We start from the raw sequence: 25,955 nt of genomic DNA, 5'->3' as shown, positions 1-25,955 counted from the left end.
GGGGTGGAGTAAGGAATTAAGGGTAGAAAAGAGTTGACAGGGATTGGATGAGAGGGTTTTGATGAGTGTGTTGTAGTAGGTTTGCTTAGTAGTGTGGAGAGTGGAGTTGTATTTGAGAAGAGCGGATTTGTAGAGGGTAAAGTCTTTCACGGATTTAGTTTTACGCCATGCTCGCTCAAGAGCGCAGCTGCGTCTCTTGAGACTTCTGGTATCATCTGTTTGCCAGGGTTGTGACAGGCGAGGCCTGGTTCTGCGTGTAGAGAGAGGAACAAGAGCATCCAGGAAGGATGATAGATAGTTGTTGTAGGCAGATGTGGCCAAGTCTTGGCAGGACAGGGGTGCAATTTTATCAAAGAGGCACTCAGTAGCAGAGTGAAGAAGGTCAGGGCTCAGGTGGTGGAGGTTTCTACAGGTAACAGTTTGCTGGTTGGAGGCATGGTAGGTAGGAGGCAGAGAGAGTGTGAAGCTGATAAAGTTGTGATCATAGAGATTAAAAGGGTTGTTAAAGAGGTTACAGGGAGTGCATAGGTGGGAGAATACAAGGTCGAGGGTGTTGTTGTTGGAATGGGTGATGGATTGTGTCCATTGTGTTAGGTTAAAAGAAGAAGTTAAGTTGAGTAGTTGAGAGATGGTTGAGATGTTAACATTGACTGGGATGTTAAAGTCACAGAGGATGATGGCAGGCACCTCAGAGGAGAGAAAGTACAGGAGCCATGCCGAAAAGTCATCAAGAAAGCGTGAAACTGGGCCCGGAGGCCGTTAGATGACTGCAATCCTCAAACTGGAGAAAAGAGATAAATACAGTGCACTTCAAAAGAGCAGTAGGACAGAGACGGAAGGGCAGGAAGAACCTGTACGTGCTTTGTGGAGAAAGAAGTCCAACTCCACCCCTTTTTTGTCTACTGGGTCTGGGCGAGTGAGTCCAGAGGAGGCCACCATGGGAAAGTGCAGCTGAGGAGACAGAGTTGGAATCCTGAAGCCAGGTTTCAGTAATAGCAAGTAGGTTGAGGGAGTGGGAGAGAAAGAGGTCATTGATAGTAGAAAGTTTGTTAAAGACTGAGCGAGCATTCCAGAGGGCACATAGGAGGGAGGGGCAGGCGCATGGAAGCAGGGTAATTAAAATAAGAGAGTGAGGGTTGCAGCTGAAGCCAGAGAGGGGAGGCTGCTGCTTCTGTGGGTTGGAGTATGATAGTGGAGGGCCAGGGCTTGGGTTGATGTCTCCGGAACTTAGTAGTAATAGGAAGGTGAGGGAGGTGAGGCGGAAGCGAGATTTGTATGAGGGAAAATGCCACAGTGATTTTGTAGTGATGACATTATGTGGACCAAGAGAGCAGGAGATAAGTGCAATGATATTGAGAGGGCAGAAGTGAGGATGATGTGTACAGGTTGTGGGGTGGGGAGGGGGGGTACAGAAGAGAGAGTTTGAGGAGAGAGGGCATTATAGCAACAAAGAAAGTTAGCAAGAGCATGCTGGAGAGAGGAGAAATAACAAAGGAAGGTTGAGGGAAAGGGGTAAGAGAGGAAAGAGCACTTGCAGACTACTTGGGGTGGAGCACTAATGTTTGTACTTGCCTTTGTCAAAGTGCTGTGTTTGAAGTGCCATGCACTTAGCACCAGAGTGGTACTTTGCACAAGGAATGGCCAGCTTTTCCCATTTCCAGCCGTCCCAAGGACTGTATTGAATTTATACTTCCAAATCTTGTAGACTTCACCTCCGCAACATCTTCAAGATACGACCGTTCCTAACCTCGGAAACCACTAAGCAACTTATTCACTCCCTTGTTATATCTCGCCTTGACTATTGTAACTCCCTCCTCATTGGCCTTCCTAATCGCAGGCTATCCCCTCTTCAGTCTATCATGAACGCTGCTGCCAGACTCATCCACCTTACTAACCGTTCTGTATCTGCCACCCCTCTCTGCCAATCCCTCCACTGGCATCCCATTGCCCAACGGATAAAATTAAAACACTAACAATAATGTATAAAGCCATTTATAACTCTGCCCCAAATTACATCACCGATCTTGTCTCTAAATATCACCCAAACCATACTCTCCACTCCTCGCAAGACCTCCTACTCTCTTGCTCCCTTGTCTCCTCCTCCCATGCTCATCTCCAGGACTTCTCCAGAGCTTCCCCCATCCTCTGGAACTCTCTGCCCCAATTTATCAGACTATCACCTACTCTGCTCACTTTTAGGCAATCTCTGAAAACCTATCTCTTCAGGGAAGCCTATCCTGCCCTCAGCTGATACTGGAATCTTCTACTCTTCCAACCAGTCCATTCCCCCACAGTACCACTAGCCCCTCCCTCCTAGATTGTAAGCTCCAAGGAGCAGGGCCCTCAAATCCCTCTTGTATTGAACTGTATTGTTACTGTATTGTCTCCTGTTATATTGTAAAGCGCTGAGCAAACTGTTGGCGCTATATAAATCCTGTATAATAATAATAAATATTCGGATGGACTGAGAGAGGTTGGGCAATAGTTCAATTAAGAGCTAATAAATGACACATGGTGGAGGTGTTCTGCCCTTAACAAATTGCAAGCAGGATGGACACAAGATAAGGCAAGGTGTTTGATTTCAGCTAAGGCACTATGAGACTAAGTTCACTTAATACAGGCAACTTTGACAGTAGTTACAAAAATCTAACAAAGCAGATAAATTCAGGCATGCAAAATAGCGTAGCGATTGAGAAAGCAGTGAAATCAGTGGTTACTGAGGGCAACAGAAGGCAGATGTCAGTTGCAGGCAGGCAGAGTAGGAGGTTTGGGAGAGCAATGGAATCAGTGGTTACCAAGGGCATCAGAAGGAAGATGTGACAGCTTCCCACAGGTTCTACCAAACTGGGTTTGGACTGACTTCAGACTCAACCTAGCTCATACCTGGTTGACAGCTCATTCTGACAAATGGGCTACCTGAATGCAATACACATCAACACAAAAGATAACATGTGTGAGGGCTTGTTCACACCATGTCTAATTATTTTCTGTGCCCTGTTCACACCATACACATGCATTGGTGTGCAGAAAAAACACAGCCCAACAAAAATGGTGCAAACAAGCCCTTAATGTGCTTCAGTTCTACAAGGCAGTGCAGACATCTCACATCTTGCTTCACTGAAACTTCACTTATATATATTGACTTCTAAAGTATTGTAGTCAAAGGCAGCCAGGGAACTGGCATTCCCTGAAGGAAGTCAGCAATGGCAGCCATATTTCTCCAAATACAGGTATATTTTAATCTCTGTATTAATTAGATCTTTCTACGTGTTCCCATTATTCTGTTTATTATACATTCCTATTTTCCTGCGGTTCATTTCTGTCTTACAATACTAAACATTTACGTACACAATGCAGACAGAAAACAAACCCCGGTATCTCCGAGACAAATGCAATGGCAACATAAAAGATAAAAGGAGGCAAAGAAAACACTCTGCAGAATATCGTTCACATGACACCTCCTCGATACTCTCCCGGGTTTATGCAGCTGATAATTTTACACCACAAGCAAAACTGCCAGTGTGTAAACAAAAGAAATTCAGATGTTTGGTGCCCACATTCATAGAGTGCCTCGTACACATTGATGAATGATTTAAAAGAGCAGCTGCCAGCAACGTGAACTGAGAGGAGAGAAAGAGCCCTGCACAACGGAGATAATTGGCGAGCACGCTATCTATTTGCCGATTGCAGATCTCTTTATTTGTGCCTTATGAATTATTTATACTTGATACATGAAGTTCTTATACTGAAGATATTATCATACGAATCAAATGGCACACATCATTTTTAAACATGGCTTATGTTCTATTTTTCCCCATTTCATCCAGTGACAACAATCTGAACTGTTTCAGGCAGATAGCAGAGGTCCCTCTTCTCCCTGGGAGAGCAGAATGATAGCTAGATGCCAAGAGATTGTAGCTTTCAATGAGTAAATTGTTTACGTCCTCACATTACATCAACAGTATTCAAGAAAAACCTAAAACGATGACACACTTTGCAGACATGCAAACTTCCTAAACACACCAATACACTCAGACCATAGCGCTGCAATAGACATTGCTGAGACCCATAGGGGTGGATTTACTAAAGGGAAATAAACTGTGCACTTTTCAAGTGCAGTTGCACTCATTTTCCTTAGTAAATGTACAAATGCGGTAAAGCCTAACTTTATAAAGAATACCCAATCGGGTGCAATGAAAATTAAAAAAAAAAAACTAAATTTTTCCTTGCACATGATTGGATGATAGAAATCAGCAGCGCTTACTATTTTAACTAAGCTCTGGAGAAAATGAGCGCAACTGCTCTTGTGAAGTGCACAGTCTATTTGCCTTTAGTAAATCCACCCCATTATATCTCAAAAAAGAAAAATATACTCTCCTACTGAGCCCTCCAAGCTAATATGTAATTAAATTGAAAACAATTTTGTTTTAATTTGTGCACTTCTGGTTAAAGCTGAACTTTAGGCAGGCATAAAATCATTAATTAATGCAGTTACAGTATGTGTTTATTCAAAAATGAAAAAAAAAATGTACTGAACTAAACTCCAGACAGTTAGCTACATACTCCACTGATATACATGTAAGGCACAGTAGCTGTTTTACCTGGCTGATTGTATTTCTGTTTGTCCATTCCTGAGTTTTGCCCAGCTCTGCTAGACTGCATAGCCAGTAAGGTGACCTGAATTTTCTCTACTGTAGTTAGGGAGAGACACAGTCGCCTCGTTCATTGAGAACAATGTGAAAGTGTCTGTGGTAGGAGCCCACCTACATCCCGGTATACTCTCCTTTCTTGAGCTCTTCCACCACTCCTTCCTCTGTGTTGCAGCTGAAACTAAAATCACTAGAGGAAGCGGTGACATCAGACAGACAGTCATGTGACAGAGTTTGGGTTTAGTGTTTGGCTGCTAGACCCAACTTCTGTCATACGGTAGAACAGGGATGTCAAACTGACGGCCCTCCAGCTGTTGCAAAACTACAAGTCCCATCATGCCTCGGCCTTTGGGAGTCATGCTTGTAACTGTCAGTCTTGCAATGCCTCATGGGACTTGTAGTTTGGCAACAGCTGGAGTGCCACCAGTTCGACACCCGTGCGGTAGAAGGTCACATGCTCCCACACTCCCAGAGGCACTGGGTATTTTCACCAAGTGAGGCAAAGGAGGAAAGGATAGGGAAGCTCTGTCAATGTGAATATAGATGGGCCGGATAGGGAATGAATGGGCAAGGTGACATTTTCATTTTAAGAAACACAACTTCATTATCACTTTGCCCCCAGCCTGTGGTTGGAAACTGAAGGCACAGCAACAAATTGATAAAGTCATCTCACCATTCTCTCCAACTATTACACAAGATTGGTCATAGATGCTGCCCCTCCCTCTCCCATTCTGAGCTATCTGAAGAGATTACAAGAGACTAAAATCAAACTACCTACCCTATCTAGGTAAGTTGATGTTCCTAATTTTCAGGAACACTAACTGGCTATTCCTGAGATCGTAATCTCTAATTACTCATCCATTCAGCTTGAAATACCAAAAGGTCATCCACACACTTTTCAACATTATAGCCAGGCCGATATTAGTAAGTGATCAGAACATTATTATTGGTCGATGTTCATAGGCTCACTGTAAGCTGAAAATGTGGGAACACACAGAAGATTGCAATTAGCCTGCAAAAAAACATATTTATTGTATTTTGTACAACAAACCCAATAAGTAATATAAGAGTTCCATAACTTTCTGATTTTACTGGGCCATTGAAATCTAAGCGGCCTTCTACTGCCATTACCTTTCACAGTAAGGGGCATAAAATCCTTTTTAGAATATCAGCAGCATAGAGTGAGTAGGAACACTTTGAGTGCCTTATTTGAATATGTTTACTGGTTCTTTAATAATAAAATATAATGGCCCATATTCTTGTTTTAATGTCTTTTACTCGCATTACCTTTTTATGGCTCAGTACTTGATCATGTATAGCGCCATGTATCATTTCAGAAGACAAGTTAACGGATTGTACTGGCTATAATACCTTCACATTTCAGTAAGAAGTACTCCAGAGTGTGACTGAAGGAAGCACTGACATAAGTACAGTTTTCAATCAGTAGGCACGAGATGCATTGCCTGTTGAAGCTCCCATTGGTGTTCGTGCTGCAAGGAAAATATAATTAGTAAAGTATATCTCTTGCACAGTACATTTCCCCTTTCACAGTCCAGCTCACAACTGTCGTAGCTCTTATTTGAATTTATGATCATTAAAATGCTCACCATTATGTAGCAAAGCACCTGATTAGCACATTGTTACCCTTCATCATAAAATCAGTAAAAATGTATGGAGATCATCCCAAGGTTGTTTAACCACCAGTGTACATCAACCCAGGGATATGTACAGTATATCAAATGTCTTGCCCATCCTTGTTTAACTTGTTTTATCCCATTGGGGGTCTTTGTACATTTGCAGCCAAGCCAGAAAGAGGTCCTTGGCAGGGCAGACTGATATGTCCAATATAAAGTTGACAAAAATGAAGTTGGCTGCATATGTTCATGTAAGGTAAGTGCATGTCGGTTTAGTAAGCATGGGGATTGGGGAGTAGTGGCTGATTAGGATTACCGGTAAGTTATTGAAAATTCTAGTTAGCCTTTAGGCCTTCTTTGGCACACCAACAAATATGCAAAAATCAACGGACAAAATCTAAGGACATTAAACAAGATCTTTGACCATTAGTGGCATAATTCCCACTTCCTCCATGCCGGTGCCCTGAGGAGGTCATTGGAATCTACCTGTAAAAGCTACCTCCAGTCAAAATTTATATTTTAGGTTTAACATAAAATGGACATAGACATCAATTGCTGATAAAAGTTCATAAGGTTCATAAGTGCTCAGAAAATCATGCATCTTCCTGGGCCCAGTGGATGTGCATATAAGTGTATAAGCAATGCGCACTCACCAGAAAGCGCATGTAAAGCTCCTCGTTGCTCTGGTGGCGTGACGTCAACGACGTTACTGTCTCCTTCTTAAGCGTTTCGTGCACTCGCACGTCGTCTGAGGGGAGTGTCGGACACTCATCCTTTTGCTTTGACTCCCACGATGAGTTTTTTAATTCACAGAGATCCTAACATCCAGAGAGGGAACCTCCACTAGACACAGAGGACTGCACCCACCTATCCCATAAAAGGGAACTCTGGAAGATCCTGATATTGACAAATCCATTCCTCAGAATCCATCCACACATAGATGAAAGACTTAGGATTCCTGCTATCATCCTATGATGACCATTAGATGACATCAAATCATTACTAATGCGCATTTACATGCGCTTTCTGGTGAGTGCGCATTGCTTATACACTTATATGCACATCCACCGGGCCCAGGAAGACGCATGATTTTCTGAGCACTTTACTCACCTTATGAACTTCCATCAGCAATTGATGTCTATGTCCATTTTATGTTGATTCATCTATAGACTATTTCTATGAATTTAGCGCCGCACTTATCTTGTTTCATTTATTGGAGGTTTTGCTTGGTTACCTTGTGCTTGGCTGCTTTTTTATTCATTTTTTCCATCACTCATTATCTTGCTTACCCAGTACCTTTAGGCGCTCACATTTACCCATATTTTCTATATTTTAGGTTTGCTTGACAACTGTCAGGCTAAATCACACACAAAGGAGGTTGATTTACTAAACCTGGAGAGCACAAAATCTGGTGAAGTTCTGCATGGTAGCCAATCAGCCTCTAACTTCAACTTTCTTAAGTAAGCTTTGACAAAAAACCTGGAAGCTGATTGGGCGCATGGAGGAAGTGGGAATTATGCCGCTAATACTATATACTGTAATAGTCTTATACTTCTCAGAGGTTATAGCAAACAAACTCCAAAAGTGAAATTCTCTAATTTCATCATATTTTGATTGGGTTGTGATGTCTGCTCATTAAGTGCAAATTACAGGAGAAGCTTTTTTTGAACTAACTGCACTTTAGTGTCCCCTTTTCAGCCGACAGCGTGCTGAAACCTACTGTGGGCTGACACCACAGAGCAGGTGAAGGCTTTGAAAGGATCTCGACCATATAGTTGAGATGCACTCTAAACCCTGGACTGGCACTTAGCTCAGACTCTCAGCAATCCACTGAGAGCCTGAGCTAGTCCCTCCTTCCCCCTCCACAGCCCAGCGCTCCAGTGAGTGCTGGAGGGACAGAGCAGAGAGCCGGTGGCTGACAGTCCCAGCTCTCTGCTCAGAGTGGAGGGAGAGAACTGAGTGATCACGGTCTTTGATCACTCAGTTCTCTGTCCAGAGCCAGCAGGGGACAGATGTAGCATTGGATCAATTCTGCATCAACCTAGATGAGTATAATCATAGTTTTTTAATTTAAAAATAAGATCATGAGAGCTGATATTACACTGGTTTCAGTTAACATCGCTCCCAGCACTTGCTATGGACAACAGAACACCACCCGTGTTATGGAGCTAGAAAGAGGGAGCTGTGTTCTGTAGACTTGATGCTTCAGGATGTCAATGCTTTTCCTCCACAGATACAGTACAGTTAGGGAGCATTGTCACCCTAGGATGGAAGTGTGTTGCTAGCAGCATCACCAAGTGAAAACAAAGGAAAAAATGCCTTAATCACTTGAAAACTGCTAAATTTTACATTTTTGTTCTTGGGTTTACATACACGTTAAGCATATATTCAGAAGCAATAAAGCTGGAACTATGCACAGAACACAACACCTCATTCTGACAGGTACTAAAGAGCTTCATATACATCAATAAGCTGTTAAAAAACAAACCTTCCATTGCTTAATCCTAACCTAAAACCCCTCAGCACATGTATGAAGCTCCATATTGTATTACAGAGGGTTGATGGTTGATTACTTAGAAACATTTGTATCAATGGCAATAGGGTGCATAAGCAGACATATTAAACCTAAACACTACAGATGGTATACTTATCAAGGCTCGTTTACCTGTATAAGTGTCTCCTTGTTGGGCCATCTTCTGTGCTAAGGAAGTAGCTACATGAAATTAAGAATACAGATTAGAAAGGGAATAGAGAATTTAGACTTCATATACAAAGCAGCGGCAGGTAGCTACATGCAATGAGAGGAACATTAAAGGCAGCATTGCTGAAAAGGAAACCGCAGTGACTTTCAACTAGGTTCAATTCCACCCCAAGTCCCAAATGGTAAATCCAGTCCTCTGAAAACAATGTACCCATTTCTTCTACAATCTCTTAAAAAAAACAATTGCTTGTCACAACATGGAAAATATCTTCTTTGTTTCTTTTATATATTTTGTGAGCTGCCATACCTGCTGATTAGAGGTGTATACCATATTTCCAACTATGATATTAGTCCATGGACAACTTAGATCAATAGTTATTGGCCCCTTGACAATCCTATGATTAAAACTAAATGCCAGGTATGATCATAATTGCATTGTTATAGTGGTCCAGCTTGGCACAGTGGACATGTCTCATACCTGAGGGACTACTGGGAAGCTTACAATTACTTAGTAGCTGGCACTACTCCAGTGATAGCCGCTATCTTCCAGGGCCTGTGCCAAGTTGTTGCCCCACTGCACACAGAATTGCTTGGACTGCATTGCTGCCATTCACAGAACAGTATTTTTTTTCTATGAATGCAAGGCATTCTCTGATTGGATGAGGTGAAGATTGTGACATCACCACCCCACCTCTTCTCCTTGTCCAATCAGGGAACATCTTGTATTCATTGAAAAAATACAAGGCGTTGTATGACTGGCGGAAGGTGCCGAGTGAGAAGCTAGTGGCTATGACAGTAGTAGAGTTGAGTACTATAGTGATTGTTGGCATTCACAGCAGTCTATCAGGTATGAAATCTTCATACTGATATTGTGCTAAGCTGGGCCAATGTCAGTATGCAGTTGAAGTGGTTGTAAACCCTCACATATACCCAGTGAACTGACTGGCCTCAGGTGATGCACAGAGATTAAACAAATCCTCCTACATACTGTAAGTTAAACCTACTTATCTGCACTCTTCTCTTCTCTACATCCATTCAAAGTCCAGAATTTTTAAAGCTTGTCTGAGCTTTCAGAAAAAAAGAGGCAGAGCTGAAATTGCACACTGCAGAGCTCAGTGAGGAAAGCTCTGGGAGCTGATTGGAGGGAAGGGACACACACCCCTGCACACAGCTCACAGGAACAGAATTCAAGCTGTCAATCTCATGAAAGTCCCTCCCCGCCACCTTTTTTCTCTTGGTGTCAGGAAAACTTGTCAGAAGTGATGCATGCTGATAGCAGAGGAATGAAGCAGCAGATAGAAATGACACTTAGTGTGCTTAACTGAGACATGTGCAGAGTATAAAGGGATATACTTTGTTCATATTTCATGTCTAAGGTTTACAACCATTTTATGATCATACTAGGAGCTTTAAGCCTAGCTAGGGTGGAAGAGGTGAAATGCTTCTGCAGACGGCAATGTTCCCATTGAATCCCAATCAGCAGATAACCTTTTTTTCTGCCTTATCGTGATTGTATTTCTAGTTTATGTTGTGGAAGGTCTGATAAGCCTGTTAATCCAATCCAAAGGCAGTGCCACTTGCATGATGGCTGGCCACAGTCTAGTCCAGTGTTTCTCAACCTATTTTCAGTCAAGGCACCCTTCAGAAATTATGGACAGTCCCGAGGCACCCCATTCTAAAATGTGAAAAACTATTCTAATAGCAGCAATATCCATACATGTAGGACACCCAACATCAGAGGTGATTTATTATTCCAAAGCAAATACACTTTTGCACACTGGTACTGACTAGTATTCTAGGGTTTCTCTTCTCCCTCAGTTTTTCTCCATCACTGTGCTAATGTGACCCCAGCACTGATAGAGAGGGGAAGGGGAGGGTCAAACTAGGATGCTGTGCAGGCAGCTGACATCCTCCTCATCAACCGATGATGTCATTGGTTGTCAGGACGCTGGCGGCTAGAAGGTTGTAATGGTGCACAATGAAAACCTGTGGCTTTGTGTAATTAAAAGGCTGGCTTGTATATAAGTTTTGGGCAATTTTTAGGCATTTTGCAAAGGCCACCCTGAAGAAACTCCAAGGCACCCCAGGTTGAGAAAGACTGGTCTAGACCACAAACCAATTATTACATATTTAAATTGAAATGTAGATATTTTCTGAGCTTAATGTGTATGTAATGTTAGCGAGATCTAAACAGACATATTTAGCACATCACTACCATAAAATCCTGATGATCCTGCCAGAAATGTAGTCAGCTCCTAAATGGAGTGAGCTGACAACAGGTGGAAGGTGGAGAAACAGCAGTTAGCTGGTATGAGAGGGGAGCGAGTGCTGGGAGTGCAAAAAAAAAAAAAAGATTTATAGAGATGAGAGGATGGCGTGCTGATATAGTCCAGCAGGGGTGGGCAGGGCAGGGCTGACAACAATGCTTAGAATTTCAGTGCTGCAGTGGCAGTGTTGTCAGCCTATTACAGAAGTTAAGATCTGACAGCGTTTCTGGCAGGATCAATAGGTATTTTTTAGTAGTTGCAGCACTTTTAAAAGGACAAAAGTGAAAATGTATCAGGGCACTGTGGTAAATGTTTTTTTTTTAAAGGAGAAGTACAGCCAAAGCTTTTTGTTGATCGTTCTGCACTTCTGTGACCAGTTTTCAGCTGACAAGTCACTCAGCTGGTCCATGCTGGGGAAAGATCCTAACTTCAAAGTCGAGATCCACCCCAGAGTCTGGATCAGCACTTGGCTCAGCCTCTTAGCAAAGCACTAAAAGCCTGAGCCAGCCACTCCCCCCCCCCACGGCTTAGCGCTCCAGTGAGTCATGTGATTGTTGAGTTCTGACCCTCAGAGCTGGTATCGGACCGATGCTGCATTCACCTAGGTAAGTATAAATAGGGGGAAAAGCCCTACTTCTCTTTTAAGGTTTTGCCCACACATACACATATTTATTTATTTCAGATACTTATATAGCGCCGCCAATTTACGCAGCGCTTTACATATATATTGTACATTCACATCAGTCCCTAACCCTCAAGGGGTGTACAATCTAAAGTCCCTAACTCACATTCATACATACACATACTAGGGCCAATTTAGGCAGGAGCCAATTCACCTACCAGCATGTCTAGAGTGTGGGAGGAAACCGGACTACCCAGAGGAAAACCACACAGACACAGGGAGAACATGCAAACTCCAGGCAGGTGCTGCCGTGGTTGGGATTTGAACCAACAACCCTAGTACTGCCAGACAGAAGTGCTAACCACTCAGCCACTGTGCTGCCCATGAACATTAATATATGATAAGACTACTTTTTAAAGTTACTATTTCAGTTCCATAAAGAAATCCAAATGTCATTTCCCTGCAATAGAAAAACTCTTATACTCACCCCTCTGGCAGTCTTTGGAGTTGATTTACTAAAGGCAAACAGACTGTGCACTTTGCAAGTGTAGTTGCACTCTGTAAGGTTAGTAAATGAGTGGAAGCTCTGATGACTTCCATCAACTAATCATGTGCAAGCAAACTTGTTTTTCTTTTTATATTTTCCATGTGTGTGATTGGGTTTTCGTTGTAAAGTGATGGATAACTTCATTTACTAAGCTCTGGAGTGACTGCACTTGCAAAGTGCACAATCTGTTTGCCTTTAGTAAATCAACCTGATGTCTCTTACATTCATTCCATTCCAGGCCTGTACCCTCCATCAGATATGTCAGCATTCAAGACTTGCGGGAGTGTCAGATTCTTTTGTCCCCTGATGAATGTCATGGTTTCTTCCTCCCACTCCTGTGTCACTACAAGACACAGAAGTGGCATAGGGCTCAAAGAAGAAACTCCTGAAAGTGTTGAATGCTTAGGTGTCTGACAGAAATTGCAGTGCCTGTAATAGAGTGAAGGTAGGAGACATGGGGGTTGATTTACTAAAACTGGAGAGTGCAAAATCTGGTGCAGCTCTGCATAGAGACCAATCAGTGTCTAACGTCAGCTTGTTCAATTAAGCTTTGAGAATAAAAAAAAAACAACTGGAAGCTGATTGGTTTCTATGCAGATTTGCACTTTCTACTTTTAGTAAAGCATCTCCATGGAGTGTTAAAGGGCTAAGTCCTCACGCACACGGGACGTTTTGATAACGCTTGTAACGTTAGCTGTGTAAAGTCACGTTAAAAACGCCAGTTTTTCAGCTTTTTTAGAGTTTTTGCATTAGCGTTTATAGGCGTTTTGACGTGTTTAGCGGCATTTTCCCACATTTGCATTATTTTGCATTTTTTTGACCCGTCAAACAAAGTCCAAAAATGCCAGTTTGCAGCGGTTTGTTTTGTCACATTTTTCAGCGATAGAGCAATTTTACAGCTAAAAAAACTCCTTAGAAACCCACTAGTTTTTTTTCCAGTCAAAAAACATCCCTGCCAAAAAACGTTGATTAGTCTATGTGTGCATGGACACATAGGATAACATGCTGGGGGGTTTACTGGCTGTAGAAAAAAAACGTCAAAAACCGCAGCTGTAAAAATGCCAAGTGTGCATGACGACTAAATATCCATCCTCTATTGCAGGAAAGCTCTATTGGGATTTCTTTATGTGACTGACATGGTCACATTAACTGTCAAACGAAGAACTGCAATTTTGAAAATCAGGGACACTTTTAGACACAATGGGCTTGATTTCTTGAAGGCAGATTGGCTGCTCATTTTACACGGGACGCTTCACTTAGTGAATGTGCTATAAATTCCCAAATATGTGGAAGGAAAAAAAAATATTTTTTGCTTACACCTGATTGGATGATGAAAAGCAGCAGAACTTCACCTCATTTACTAGGCTATGGGTAAATTCTCTTTCAAAATGAACAGCATTTTTGCCTTTTAGTAAATCAACCCCCAACAATTTCAGGAACATATCCACACAGCTAGGGACTTCCCTTACATATCAAAAACAATGCCAGCATTCTAGGGAAATTTGTTATGACATATAAAGGATCTCCTGTGTTAGGCTCCATGCACACTAGCATTTTTTTTTAAGCTCAAAACTGCTGGAAAAAACACTGGATAGAAAATCCTGGAAATAGTGTATTTTTAGGACCGTATTAGTAGCGTTTAGGAGCATTTTGTGTTTCTTTCTGCTGGAAAAACTCAACAAAAACTATTTGTTTTCTGCTCCTAGACGCTGAAGGTCATAAATGCTAATAGACTAAGGCTAGGTTCAAATATGGGCGGGTGGTGCTGCTGCGGATCCGCACAAATATCCGTACAGCCGCATCACCTACACAGAAGAATGTGGACCCACGGGCGGGTGCCATTAATGGTAATGGTACGCCGCCCGCACTGGAAATCGCAACCGCACTGGGAACCGCGGTTCTCATGCGGGCTGCGTCTTCAGAAGAAGCGCAGGGACTTCTTCTCTGCATGTCCAGGGGCATAGGAGTCCATTCAAATGAATGGGCTCTTGTGCCCGCGCACAGGAATGAATAAATGTGAACCAAGGGTAAAGTAGTGAGCATGGATACAAAGGAGAAAACTATTTTGCTTCTAGGAGTAGGAATAAAATACTTATGGCTTTTAGGAGTAGGAATAAAATATTAATGGCTTCTAGGAGTAGGAATAAAATACTAATGGCTTCTAGGAGTAGGAATACTAATGGCTTCTAGGAGTAGGAATAAAATACTAATGGCTTCTAGGAGTAGGAATAAAATACTAATGGCTTCTAGGAGTGGAAATAAAATACTAAAGGCTTCTAGGAGTAGGAATAAAATACTAATCGCTTCTAGGAGTGGGAATAAAATACTAATGGCTTCTAGGAGTGGGAATAAAATACTAATGGCTTCTAGGAGTGGGAATAAAATACTAATGGCTTCTAGGAGTGGGAATAAAATACTAATGGCTTCTAGGAGTGGGAATAAAATACTAATGGCTTCTAGGAGTAGGAATAAAATACTAAAGGCTTCCAGGAGTAGGAATAAAATACTAATGGCTTCTAGGAGTAGGAATAAAATACTAATGGCTTCTAGGAGTAGGAATAAAATACTAAAGGCTTCCAGGAGTAGGAATAAAATACTAATGGCTTCCAGGAGTAGGAATAAAATACTAATGACTTCTAGGAGTAGGAATAAAATGCTAATGGCTTCTAGGAGTGGGAATAAAATGCTAATGGCTTCTAGGAGTGGGAATAAAATGCTAATGGTTTCTAGGAGTAGGAATAAAATGCTAATGGCTTCTAGGAGTAGGAATAAAATACTAAAGGCTTCTAGGAGTGGGAATAAAATACTAATGGCTTCTAGGAGCGTAAAAAAATGCTAGTGTGCATGGAGTCTAAAAGATACAAGCTGCAGGGTTATCATTCTTATCCCTCCTTCACTAAATGTCTACAGTCCTGATATGTACATGTCAGGCATCCCAACAGATGAGCCGGAGCAGCATACTCAGTCTAGGTAAATAGCCTACCAATTAGTAAAGCAAGGATACCAGACCCAGAGCATGCATCCCCAAAAAACTTCTTGAAGGTAACCCCCATAATGCTATCCTGACAGGTCCTCTGTAACGGCAATTTGTGTTTTAGATTTGCTGGCCCTTTAAAAAAATAAAAGTATCTTTACTGAAAATCTCAGAATTGCCCCCATATCCAGCCTCTGTATCAAAAGCAATTCTTTACCCCTGGTTCACATATATGCGGCCGTGTTTTGCGCAGGCACGAGAACCCATTAATTTGAATGGACTCCCGTGCCCCGTGATATACAGGGAAGATGCAGCCCAAATGGGAACCTCAGTTCCCAGTACAGTTGCGGTTTCCAGTGCGGGCGGCGTGCCATTAGAACTAATGGCACCCGCCCGCAGGTCCACATTCCTTTGTGTGGATCTGCAGATATGAGAACCAGGGCTTAATCCATATATATTGTATGTTTTTATCAATGCGCAGGGAAGAAAAAGAAAAAAAGGGGGGGGGGTATTGGTTTATTCATTTATTCTGCACTTTTGCAAAAACAAACTTATCCTTTCAAGTATTTTTTACCTGTCATCATTCTTTACTAATTGTTCTATTACTTTTCCCAATTTTTTTTCCACCTAAATTAAAAGACATGCGGCTCGTGTCTTGTTTTATGAAGCGGAATAATTACAAGGTGCTAGATGATAAACTGCGACGGAAACTTCAACTGCTCCAGGTTTATCCTCACATAACAAATCTTCTCTTTTGTTAACACTGACAAAAAAAAATGTTTCCTTCCTTCCAACTGACCTACTTTTTTTTTTTTTGCAATAGATTTTTTTTTAATCTCTTTGACAGTCAAAGACTTTAGAAGAAATTTCTGCGAGAAAAGGCGTGGGAAGTAAGGATTGATGAGAAGATTCAGTCTCTTATTGAAACCTTTGTGAATTGTAAATGACTCTGCGACCCAGGAATCAAGTATCTGTGACCTAACACACAAAAACATCTCCTCTGTATCTCAGCTGGAGAACTGGCGAGGATGCCTTTTCATTATATTTCCCCAAGTCTGGCAATGACAGATCTCAGTGTGGCCGTTGAAGGAATGTGTGTCGTCATTCTTTTTCACTGAATCAAAGTGGTCAAATGATCTTTGGGAGTAGTGGCCCTATCTGACACTCCAAAATGTCCCTGGATAACAAAGCACAAGCATGGATCTTAGAGCTCTTGTTTTGTTATCTTCCAAGAGGCAGTCCAAATCCGGGTAATGAAAAATCCAGAGCACATTATTTCATGTGTAATGATAAAGATTTTTGTAAACCACAATTTAAAGGGGCTTAAATAATGATTAGAAAATGACTTATCTGTTGGAGTCTTATCAAGTGAACTCTGATCCTTCTCGCTTGCAGTAATTACTTTGTGCCCAATATCAATACTAAAGCACAGCAGATGGGGTTGTTTAACAATGACCCTCTCATGTCTCAGTGTTGACATTAACAATGCAGCATGGTGGTAATTATTCAATCATCACAAGAAGGTAAAAGCGCCTCATTTTGATCCTAGATTCTCAGGCCAAGAGCAGTGAAAGGGTAGAAGTGGTTAAAGTCTCAGTCGTGATGAAAGGGGAGGTATCTGCTTATCCCAGATCTTTATTTGGACCTGTCACTAATTATGGGACTAACTCAACAAAAAGAAGCAATCCATATGTGGCCATTGCTAGTACCTCTCTTCTGATTCAGAAGAGGAAGGATTGCCAAAACCATCTCGAAATTTCTCAGCAAGCTGGAAAATCTTTTTCTGTGACAAAGGAGTGTATCTGATATTGGAAGAGATTATTATTGCTCTTTAAACTACCCAATTCTCGCCCAATACTCACATGGAAAATCAGATTAGGTCAGGATAGTGCTGTTTATGGTCAACTTAAATTGACTGTAAACTCCTACATATTCCCCAATATTGTGTGTGGCCTCAGGTCAGGGGTGGACTGACAACTCATGGGGCCCCCGGGCAATAGGGGATCATGGGGCCCCTGTGTCCTTGCCCAAACTCACAAAACCCTATGAAAAAGGTACCAGGGGCATCTCATGGGGCCCCCTACTGACCCCAGGCCCTCGGGCAGTGCCCGAGTTTCCAAATGGTCAGTCCGCCCCTGCCTCAGGTTATACACAGAGATGAGACAAATCCTCCTACATAAGTTATACCTGTCTATCTTCAGTTTTCTCTTCTTTATATTCGTACAAAGTCTGGAAATTATAAAGCTTGTCTGAAAAAATGGGGCAGAGAGCTGAAGTTACACTCTGAAGAGCTCAATGAGGAGAGCTCTAAGAGGTAATTGGAGGGAAGAGGCACACCCCCCTTCCACACAGCCCACAGGAATAGTGCTGAGGCTGTCAATCTGCTGGAGGTCCCTCTTCTGTCACCATTTTTCTCTTGGTGTCAGAAGTGACTCATGCAGATAACAGGAACGAGGTTACAGACAGAAATGACACTTAGTACTCCAGACTGAGACAAGCATACACTATAGAAGGATATGCTTTGTTCATATTTAATGTCTGAGGTTTACAAACACTTTAAGTTAGATAATATAAATATTTCCCAAGAAGCTGGGTGTTAATAATTGGATATATTAACTTGGAACTGAAGGAAAATAAAAAAAAATATATATTTATATTTAAAAATCACTAACAGTTAAATATTTTAAATGCGAATTTAAATTCACGTTTGTAATTCAGATGTGCTTTTAAAAGCAGTTTTGCTTGGATAATGTATTGGAAGAGCACAGACTGGCAGTGATTCATGGCACCAATTAGAAGTCAGCTTTTCCAAACAGTGGACTAGTAAAGTTTTGTACTGGCCTGCTACTGTATATATATCAATGTAATTCTCCACTATACTTTAACAAGGGCTTAGCTGGAGTCATAGCAATACATATGACCCAAACATGGGGCGTAGATATAGGGGGGATATGGGGGTCCAACCCCCCCTTCCCTGGAGCATCCTGGAGTTGCACAGCCCAGGCATTCTTCTTCATATCCTCATCACTAACAGCACAGTACAGCAAGGAGAGGAAAGAGTAGAACTGTTTGGGTATGCTGGCAGACAGACTTTGGCTCCACCTACCAACAATATCCTTACTAATAGCCTTACCTTATTCCAATTAGCAAAATCAATCCTCATTACAAATAATTTGTCATATCAACACAGTTGTACTATATGCTCCAAAGTTACTGCCTAAAATTGGCATGGTCATGTGCTTTAAAATGATGAATATACTTACATTTTCTGATTTTTTTCATCATATGCCAGGATCTCGGTTACATCCCAGTCTCCCGATGTTATAGACTGTAGATTATCATTGCTGTTGTTAGCCTTTAATAGAAGAAATACAATATAGCATAGTAGAGGAAAATTTAGTATGAGTGCAAAATTTGTGGAAAATGCAACCAAGCCAACCATAGAAGATTCAAACCATCTATGAGCAGGCAGATTATCCCCAAGTTGATCCATCGATTGACTTGGGTACAACCAGCATTTACACATTCGATTATTGCCAGTGGCTATAGCAATTATCACTGTGTTCTCCCAGTAGGGAAGGCTCCCCAAATTCCCCCAACGGGAGAACACAATAGCTCCACAGGAGGGATTCCCCCATCAATGCTGACTGTGTTAATGGGGGAATCGAGCGATTCTCTTTCCTGCAACCTGTGTGATGTGTAATTTTTGTGTAAAGATAACGTGTTTTCTGGGGGGGTTTATATTTTGTGTGGACAGGATATAATAATAAAAAAAAACCATAGCATCTCATTCAGTGAAAGTGCATGTACATACATTCTGTGCAAACAAAATTAATTTTAGTAGGCTTTTAGTATGTCCTGTGCTGGATGAATATTTTTCATGAATGACCACATTTGACCACATTTGCCTACTAGATACATTAAGTATAATAGAAAAATTCCATGATACTTATCGTCATCTACTGGCTAAATGCAATATTTTTATGCAGTTGGGATTTAAAGCATCACAAAAAGGCAAAACTTTTTTTTTTCATTTTGGATTGAGTAAGTGAGGGTTATAACCCATCAAGTTTTTTTTTGCCATCTGTGTCCTATTGGGGAGACTTTCCTTTACTTCCTGTCCCATAGCCAAAACAGGAAGTGAAAGGAAATCCCTTTAAATGGAGGGAATCTTGGCATGTCACCAGAACTAGTGTCCCCACTGGAACATTTCCCCTCTATTCTTGTTGATGGGATTTTCTTTTACTTTCACGATGTAAACAAAAATAGAGAGGGTGAATCCCTAATTGGGGCACAATCAGCAATAAAAGCTGACAGGTGTTCTAATCCCTCTCCACTCTCCAAAACTAAAAAAAAAAAAAATTTCCTTTAGTGACGCTTTAACTTTCAGCATAAGATGTACAAGATGTATAAGATATACAACAATATAAGGCGTGATAAATCCCACTCACACCTAGCATTTTTTCACACTTTTTTTGTGGGTTCTTCACACAACATACATAAACAGGGGCGGACTGACCATTTGGAAACTCGGGCACTGCCCAAGGGCTGGGGTCAGTAGGGGGCCCCATGAGATTTCCCTGGTACCTTATTCATAGGCTTTTTTGAGTTTAGGCAAGGACACAGGGGCCCCATGATCCCCTACTGCCTGGGGGCCCCATGAGTTGTCAGTCCGCCCCTGTGCATACACATGACAAACGTGGCATAGAAGCTCATGTGTTCCAGTTCACGCATTTTGCCACGTTTGTTGTGTGTGGCAAAACGCATGTTTGCTTGCAGTGTTGGGGGTGACATTGACAATCAATTTTATGCACGTTAAAGGAATGCACACGAAAATGATCGCCTCTGCATTCACAAAACCCACAGATGTGAATGGAGCCTAAGATCAGTGGCGTCCCTTGGGGGGTGCAGGGGGTGTGGGATGCACCGGGTGACACCATCACAGAGGGTGCAGGAGCAGGATGCCAGCAGAGCTTTTGGGCTCTGTGAAGGTCCTGCCCAGTTATTGGGGTGATCCAAGATTCCCGGCACAGTGACAGCTGCCCCCGGTGTAGCGGTAAAAAGAGTATCCCGGACTCATGAAGATATGTATCCCCTGAAGCAACTGCGCATGTGCCAGTTTCAGGCCGAAGAAGCCAATCGCCGACTTTAGCACAGAGCTGCCACTGTTAACCCCTTACAGGCTGCAAACCGCTGAAGCTGAGCCCACGGATCACTATGGGTTGCAAATCAGTTAACCCTGTATAGGTTGAACCTATAAGGGGTTAACTGACCTTGCAACCCAAAGTGATCAGCTTCAAGGGTTTGCAGCCTGTAAGTAGTCAGGTGTCATATCCCTCCTTTAGGCTCCGTTCACACCTATGCAGTTTGATTTTTGTCCATTTTGCAGTTCGTTTCACATTTTTTACACACGTTTTTCCGCTATTTTTTTGCGATTTGTGTTTTGTTCAGCTCTTTTTTTTATTTGTTTTTAAAGTGGATTTTTTTTTTTTTTACTGGGCAGAACAAACATACAAAATGTGGCAAAATCACACTACCATGCATTTCAGCAGATTCTCCATTGAACTCTATTGTAGCAAAAACGCTGCTTTTTGCTTTTAAAAAAGTCCCTGACCCTTTCCAAAAATGCAGCAGCTCAAAAAAAGCACAGATGTGAACATGTTCCATAGGAAACCATGTTAAAAAGGACTGTAGTGCGTTTCTGCAAAAAGCACTAAAAAACACACACACAGCCGAGGGGTGGTAAAACTTAGTGGTTGAGTCTCAGTTTTACTACCCTCTGACTGCCCATCTGAACCACCCATACTCTAGGTAAATGATCAATTAACCCTTGCAGTCTGTTAGGGATGTATACATGCCATGGCCATGATGGAGGACCAGGTAAGTCAAAGTGCCAAAACTCTCCTCTAGGTAGATGATCAATTAACCCTTGCAGTCTCTTAGGGCTGTATACGTGCTGTGGCCATGATGGAGGACCAGGTAATTCAATGTGCCAAAACTCTCCTCCAGGTAGGTGATCAATTAACCCTTGCAGTCTCTTAGGGATGTATACGTGCTGTGGCCATGATGGAGGACCAGGTAAGTCAAAGTGCCAAAACTCTCCTCCAGGTAGATGATCAATTAACCCTTGCAGTCTCTTAGGGCTGTATACATGCTGTGGCCATGATGGAGGACCAGGTAAGTCAAAGTGCCAAAACTCTCCTCTAGGTATTTGATCAATTAACCCTTGCAGTCTCTTAGGGATGTATACATGCCATGGCCATGATGCTATGCTTTGGGGCCTGCTGCAAAAATAAAGCAGCATGTCTCATTTGCCAGGCTTTACCACTATTTGTGACCCATGCAAGTCTTTGGGGCCACTTTGCAATGCAATACACATGAATGCGGCACGGTGATGCAGCATTTACAGGGTTAAATCAGAGGCAATGCACAGCGGACATCTTGCCTCTTGTCAAATGCCTATTAAAAGTAGAACTAAAGGCAAAAGTTTTTTTTTGCATGGAGTAAGGGCACATTTACACGTGTGGCAGCCCTTGCCACCCCTCTGAAAAGTGAACCACGGATCACTTTTCAGAGGGGTGGCAAGGGCTGCCACACACATGAATGAGCCCTTAATCTATCCCAAAAAAATGTTGCTTTTAGTTTTACTTTGAATACAATCGTGTTAAACTGCAGCAGATCCACAGGAGCACACATCTATGGGCTGTATGACCTCTGACTTGAGGATTTAAATGAACATTGGATATCAATTTTTAAAAGGCTTTTACCTGAGATGAAGAAACAGCGATGTGATGGAACTTGCCGCGACCCAGCTGTGGAATAGCTCTCACAAAGAAGAACTTTCTACCGTCTTTGGAGAAGATAGGCTGTTCATTCTGGTGTATAGGGAAGATGGAAGACTTAGCATTCATGAGACAGAAATCAATAGTCTAATGGTTCAGCAAAGCACTTGAAGCTGAAGGTGTATGAAAAACAATTGCACGGTGTAAACGGTTATTCCCGGAGTAGTCTGCCTGGTACTTCTAGAACAATAATAGCTCCGGGTTAATCTGCATTCTGCAATCACACACTGTCAGATTAGCTTTCATTTTAATTTGATCCAATTGAAGCATAACAGTTCATCTGTAATCAACATTTCGCTTGTTTGCGCTTGTTCAAATTTTATCATTTTGTCAAGTCGTGAGTATAATTATTTTTTAAGAAAAAAAAAAAAAGGGGTTTACGGCAAACAAATCTAAACCATGGAGCTGCTAATGACCGCATTCATAGTGCCAGGTGTGCCGCCACACTGCCCTGTAATGCCACCTACAGGTGAAACCTGGTACTGCAAACTAATGTTCAGATAATTACCGATCAGCCATAACATTATGACCAGTGACAGGTAACGTGAATAAGGTCCCTTTCACATAAGGGGGACTCCATTTAGATCAATGAGGGATCTGTCTGTTGATTCCCTGCTGATCAGAGAAAAGTGGGTGGATGATAGGTCCGTGCCCGCTCAGTTTATGCAAAGCAGACACTGACAGAGCCCACTTAGGGTTGCCACCTCATCCCTTTAAAACCGAACGCATATTAATTACACAGGTTCTGTGGCTGATTAAGGCAGTAATTAAAATCACTCAGTGCCTTATCTGCATTAAATTAGCCTCAGAACCTGTGTAATTAACCACTTCAAGTCCGGACAGTTTCACTCCCTTCCTGTCCAGGCCAATTTTCAGCTTTCAGTACTTTCAGCGCGGTCATGCAACACTGTACCCTTATGAATTTTTTGCATTTTTTTTAGACAGATAAAAAACTTTATTTTGGTGGTATTTATTCACCACTGGGATTTTTTTTTTTTTTATATATAAATGAAAAGTCCAAACATTTAGAAAAAAATTTGTTTTTCTTATAACATTTTGCAAATAAATAATCTTTCTTCATAAATCTTGGCCAAAATGTATTCAGCTATCTTTTTAGTAAAAAAAAAAATAACCCAAATTAGTTTATAACCAAAAATTATAATTTTTCAAACTTTTTTTTACATTTTAATTTTTTTATATTATTATTTATATATATTTTTTAACATACTGTCACCCTACCAGTACAGTGTCACCATAGTCACACTGTACTACTTGTGGGGGGTGGTGAAGATTTTCTTTTTTACACTGATTGCTTTTACACCCATAAAGGCTGTAAAAGCAATCATTTCTCCTTTTCTCTGGCTGCATTCTTGTAGCCATTGAGAAATACAGTGAGAGCTGTGATTGGTCTCAGCTTGTCACATGGTACAAGGCTGTTGTGAATAGCCTTGTACCATGTGACCTCTGCGATCACTCACAGATTTCACTAGTAGTAAGCAATGATGTCAGAAGTGACGTCTTGCTTACTACTATTCATGTAATCACTGATTGGCCAATCAGTGATCACATGATCGGGACCCCACGCAGAGGTCCCATACAGCAATCCCAGGGAGCGCGCACAGGCTGTAAATGCGGGTGCCGTTTATGAACAGCAATCCGCGCCTGCACTGCTCCCGTCCGGCTGTTTATGTACATGGGCCAGACGGGAAGTGGTTAATATATGTTTGGTGTTAAAGGGATGAGGTGGCAACCCAGAGCCCACTCTGCTCTATTGACTGATGGGTGTAAACAGACTCCGCTGTCTGTTAACACCTGGCTGCTTGCCTAAATGGAGGGGGATGGATCCCCTTCCATTATTTTTTATGATCAGATTGGAGGTAGACGGGTGGAAATGAACAGCGGAGTCCATTTACATCCGCCGGTCCATAGGGGTAAATGGAGGGTCTGATCAGATGTGCCTGAAAAACTGACAGGTGGACCTGATCATACCCTTCATGTGAAAGGGGCCTAACATGGATTATTTTGTTACAATAGCATCTGAAAGTGGGTGACATATATTGGCCAGCAAGTTGTCTCTGAAGTTGATGTGCTAAAAGATGAAAAAATGGGCAAGTGTAAGGATTTGTGCAACTATGACAAGGGCCAAATTGTAATGGCTAGATGAAGGAGTCAGAGCAAATCCAAAACGGCAGCTCTTGTGGGATGTTCTCGGTCTGCAGTGGTCAAGAAATACCAAATGTGGTCCAAGGAAGGAAAACTGGTGAATTGGTGACAAGGTTCTAGGCAGCCAAGGCTCATTGGTGCATGTGTGGAACAAAGGCTGGCCCGTGAAGTTCGATCCAATCGAAGCACTACTGTTTTTCAGTTTAGATACACTTTAAAGTTAACTCTAAAAGTAAGCCTGAAATGAACCCTGAGCACCTGAACAAAGCCGAACACTTCAATTATTTAGAGAGTGTTCCAAGCCGGCATTTCATTCCAACATCCACCTTAAGACTAGGTTCACATCTGTGCGGTTGATGCCGCTGCGGATCCGGGCAAAAATTCGTGCAGCTGCACCACCCGCACAGAGGAATGCAGACCTACGGGCGGGAGCCATTAATTCTAATGGCATGCCACCAGCATTGGAAAATGCAACCGTACTGGGAACCGAGGTTCCTGTGCAAGCTGCATTTTCAGAAGAGATGCAAGGACTTCTTCCCTGCGTGTCCCGGGGCACAGGAGTCCATTCAAATGAATGGGCTCTCGCGCCCGCGCAAAACGCTGCCCGCATGGCCGCATATCTGTAAATCAGGGGTAACTCTAGCCCACAGTTTTTTTTTATTTATAAATAAATAAATATATAGAATATATAAAGAGAATATAGAATAAAGTGGGGAAAGGTTAAAGCTTTGTTAGGTGAAATTCCCCATTTCTGGCTCAAGTGGCAATGTTGTCATCTAGACAGGAAGTGGGGAGAATTATCCTACTGGGACACAGAAAACAAAAAATAGCTGACAAGGGGTCTGACCTGTCCTACTCCACCCAAAACTGAGATAAAACGTTTTGGTTGGAGATACATTTTACCCTCACCCTACTTCCTAAAACTAAGAGTTACCATTAAAACTAAACTATTGTATGAACTATTAACCAATCATTTCTCCTCTGCCACTTATAGGGCTATCCATTGGTATAATGTAAACAGCAGTTGTATACAAAACTGCACTGAGCTTGATGCTGCTGTGTTCCCTATAGTTGGGGCTAATTTACGTTTATGTTAGCCCTCTGAAGAGTGATCCTCTATGGATTGATTTTCAGAGGGTGTTTGCCAGGCAGTAAGGAAGCAATGGGGGAGATTTATTAAACTGGCGAAATCACATTCTGGTGCAGCTGTACATGGTAGCCAATCAGCTTCTAACTTCAGCTTCTTCAATTAAGCTTTGACAATAAAACCTGGAAGTTTCTATACAGAAGTGCATCAGATGTTGCACGCTCCAGTTTTAGTAAATAACCCCCAATATGCCACTCCTCATGAAACGGTTTTAACCTCTAAAAGCCTGCACCACATCCAAGTGCATTGTGCAGTGTTGCAGTGTGACTCTTATTCATTTGAAAGGGTTGCATTTGGTGGGTGGTACTGCTCGCTGTATGTGACAAGGGGGGGTAATGTTTGCTGCTTTGGCCAAGTTTACACTTGTGTTTGGGGGGCTGTAAAAACTACCAGTTGACCTGCATTTTTA

At 42.0% G+C, this 25,955-nt stretch overlaps 1 protein-coding gene across 3 annotated transcripts in view; it reads right to left on the bottom strand.

Moving 5' to 3' along the window:
• The window catches only part of DPP6 (dipeptidyl peptidase like 6), a 1,666,940-nt gene that overhangs the window by 72,289 nt on the left and 1,568,696 nt on the right, over positions 1-25,955 (bottom strand). For all 3 annotated transcript variants that reach the window (XM_089692326.1, XM_089692191.1, XM_089692252.1), the window contains exons 13-16: positions 22,162-22,269; positions 18,658-18,749; positions 8,949-8,996; positions 6,021-6,139 (exon numbers count right to left, since the gene is read on the bottom strand). In XM_089692326.1, the coding sequence (XP_089548452.1) occupies positions 6,021-6,139; positions 8,949-8,996; positions 18,658-18,749; positions 22,162-22,269 (367 nt within the window). The remainder of the gene's footprint in view (positions 1-6,020; positions 6,140-8,948; positions 8,997-18,657; positions 18,750-22,161; positions 22,270-25,955) is intronic.

The sequence above is a fragment of the Staurois parvus genome, unplaced genomic scaffold (assembly GCF_062004578.1).
Source record: "Staurois parvus isolate SC_StPar_1 unplaced genomic scaffold, SC_StPar_1.0 ptg000005l, whole genome shotgun sequence".
Lineage (NCBI taxonomy): Eukaryota > Metazoa > Chordata > Amphibia > Anura > Ranidae > Staurois > Staurois parvus.
The sequence above is the reverse complement of the archived record's forward strand: the minus strand, read 5'-3'. Positions and strand labels throughout refer to the sequence as shown.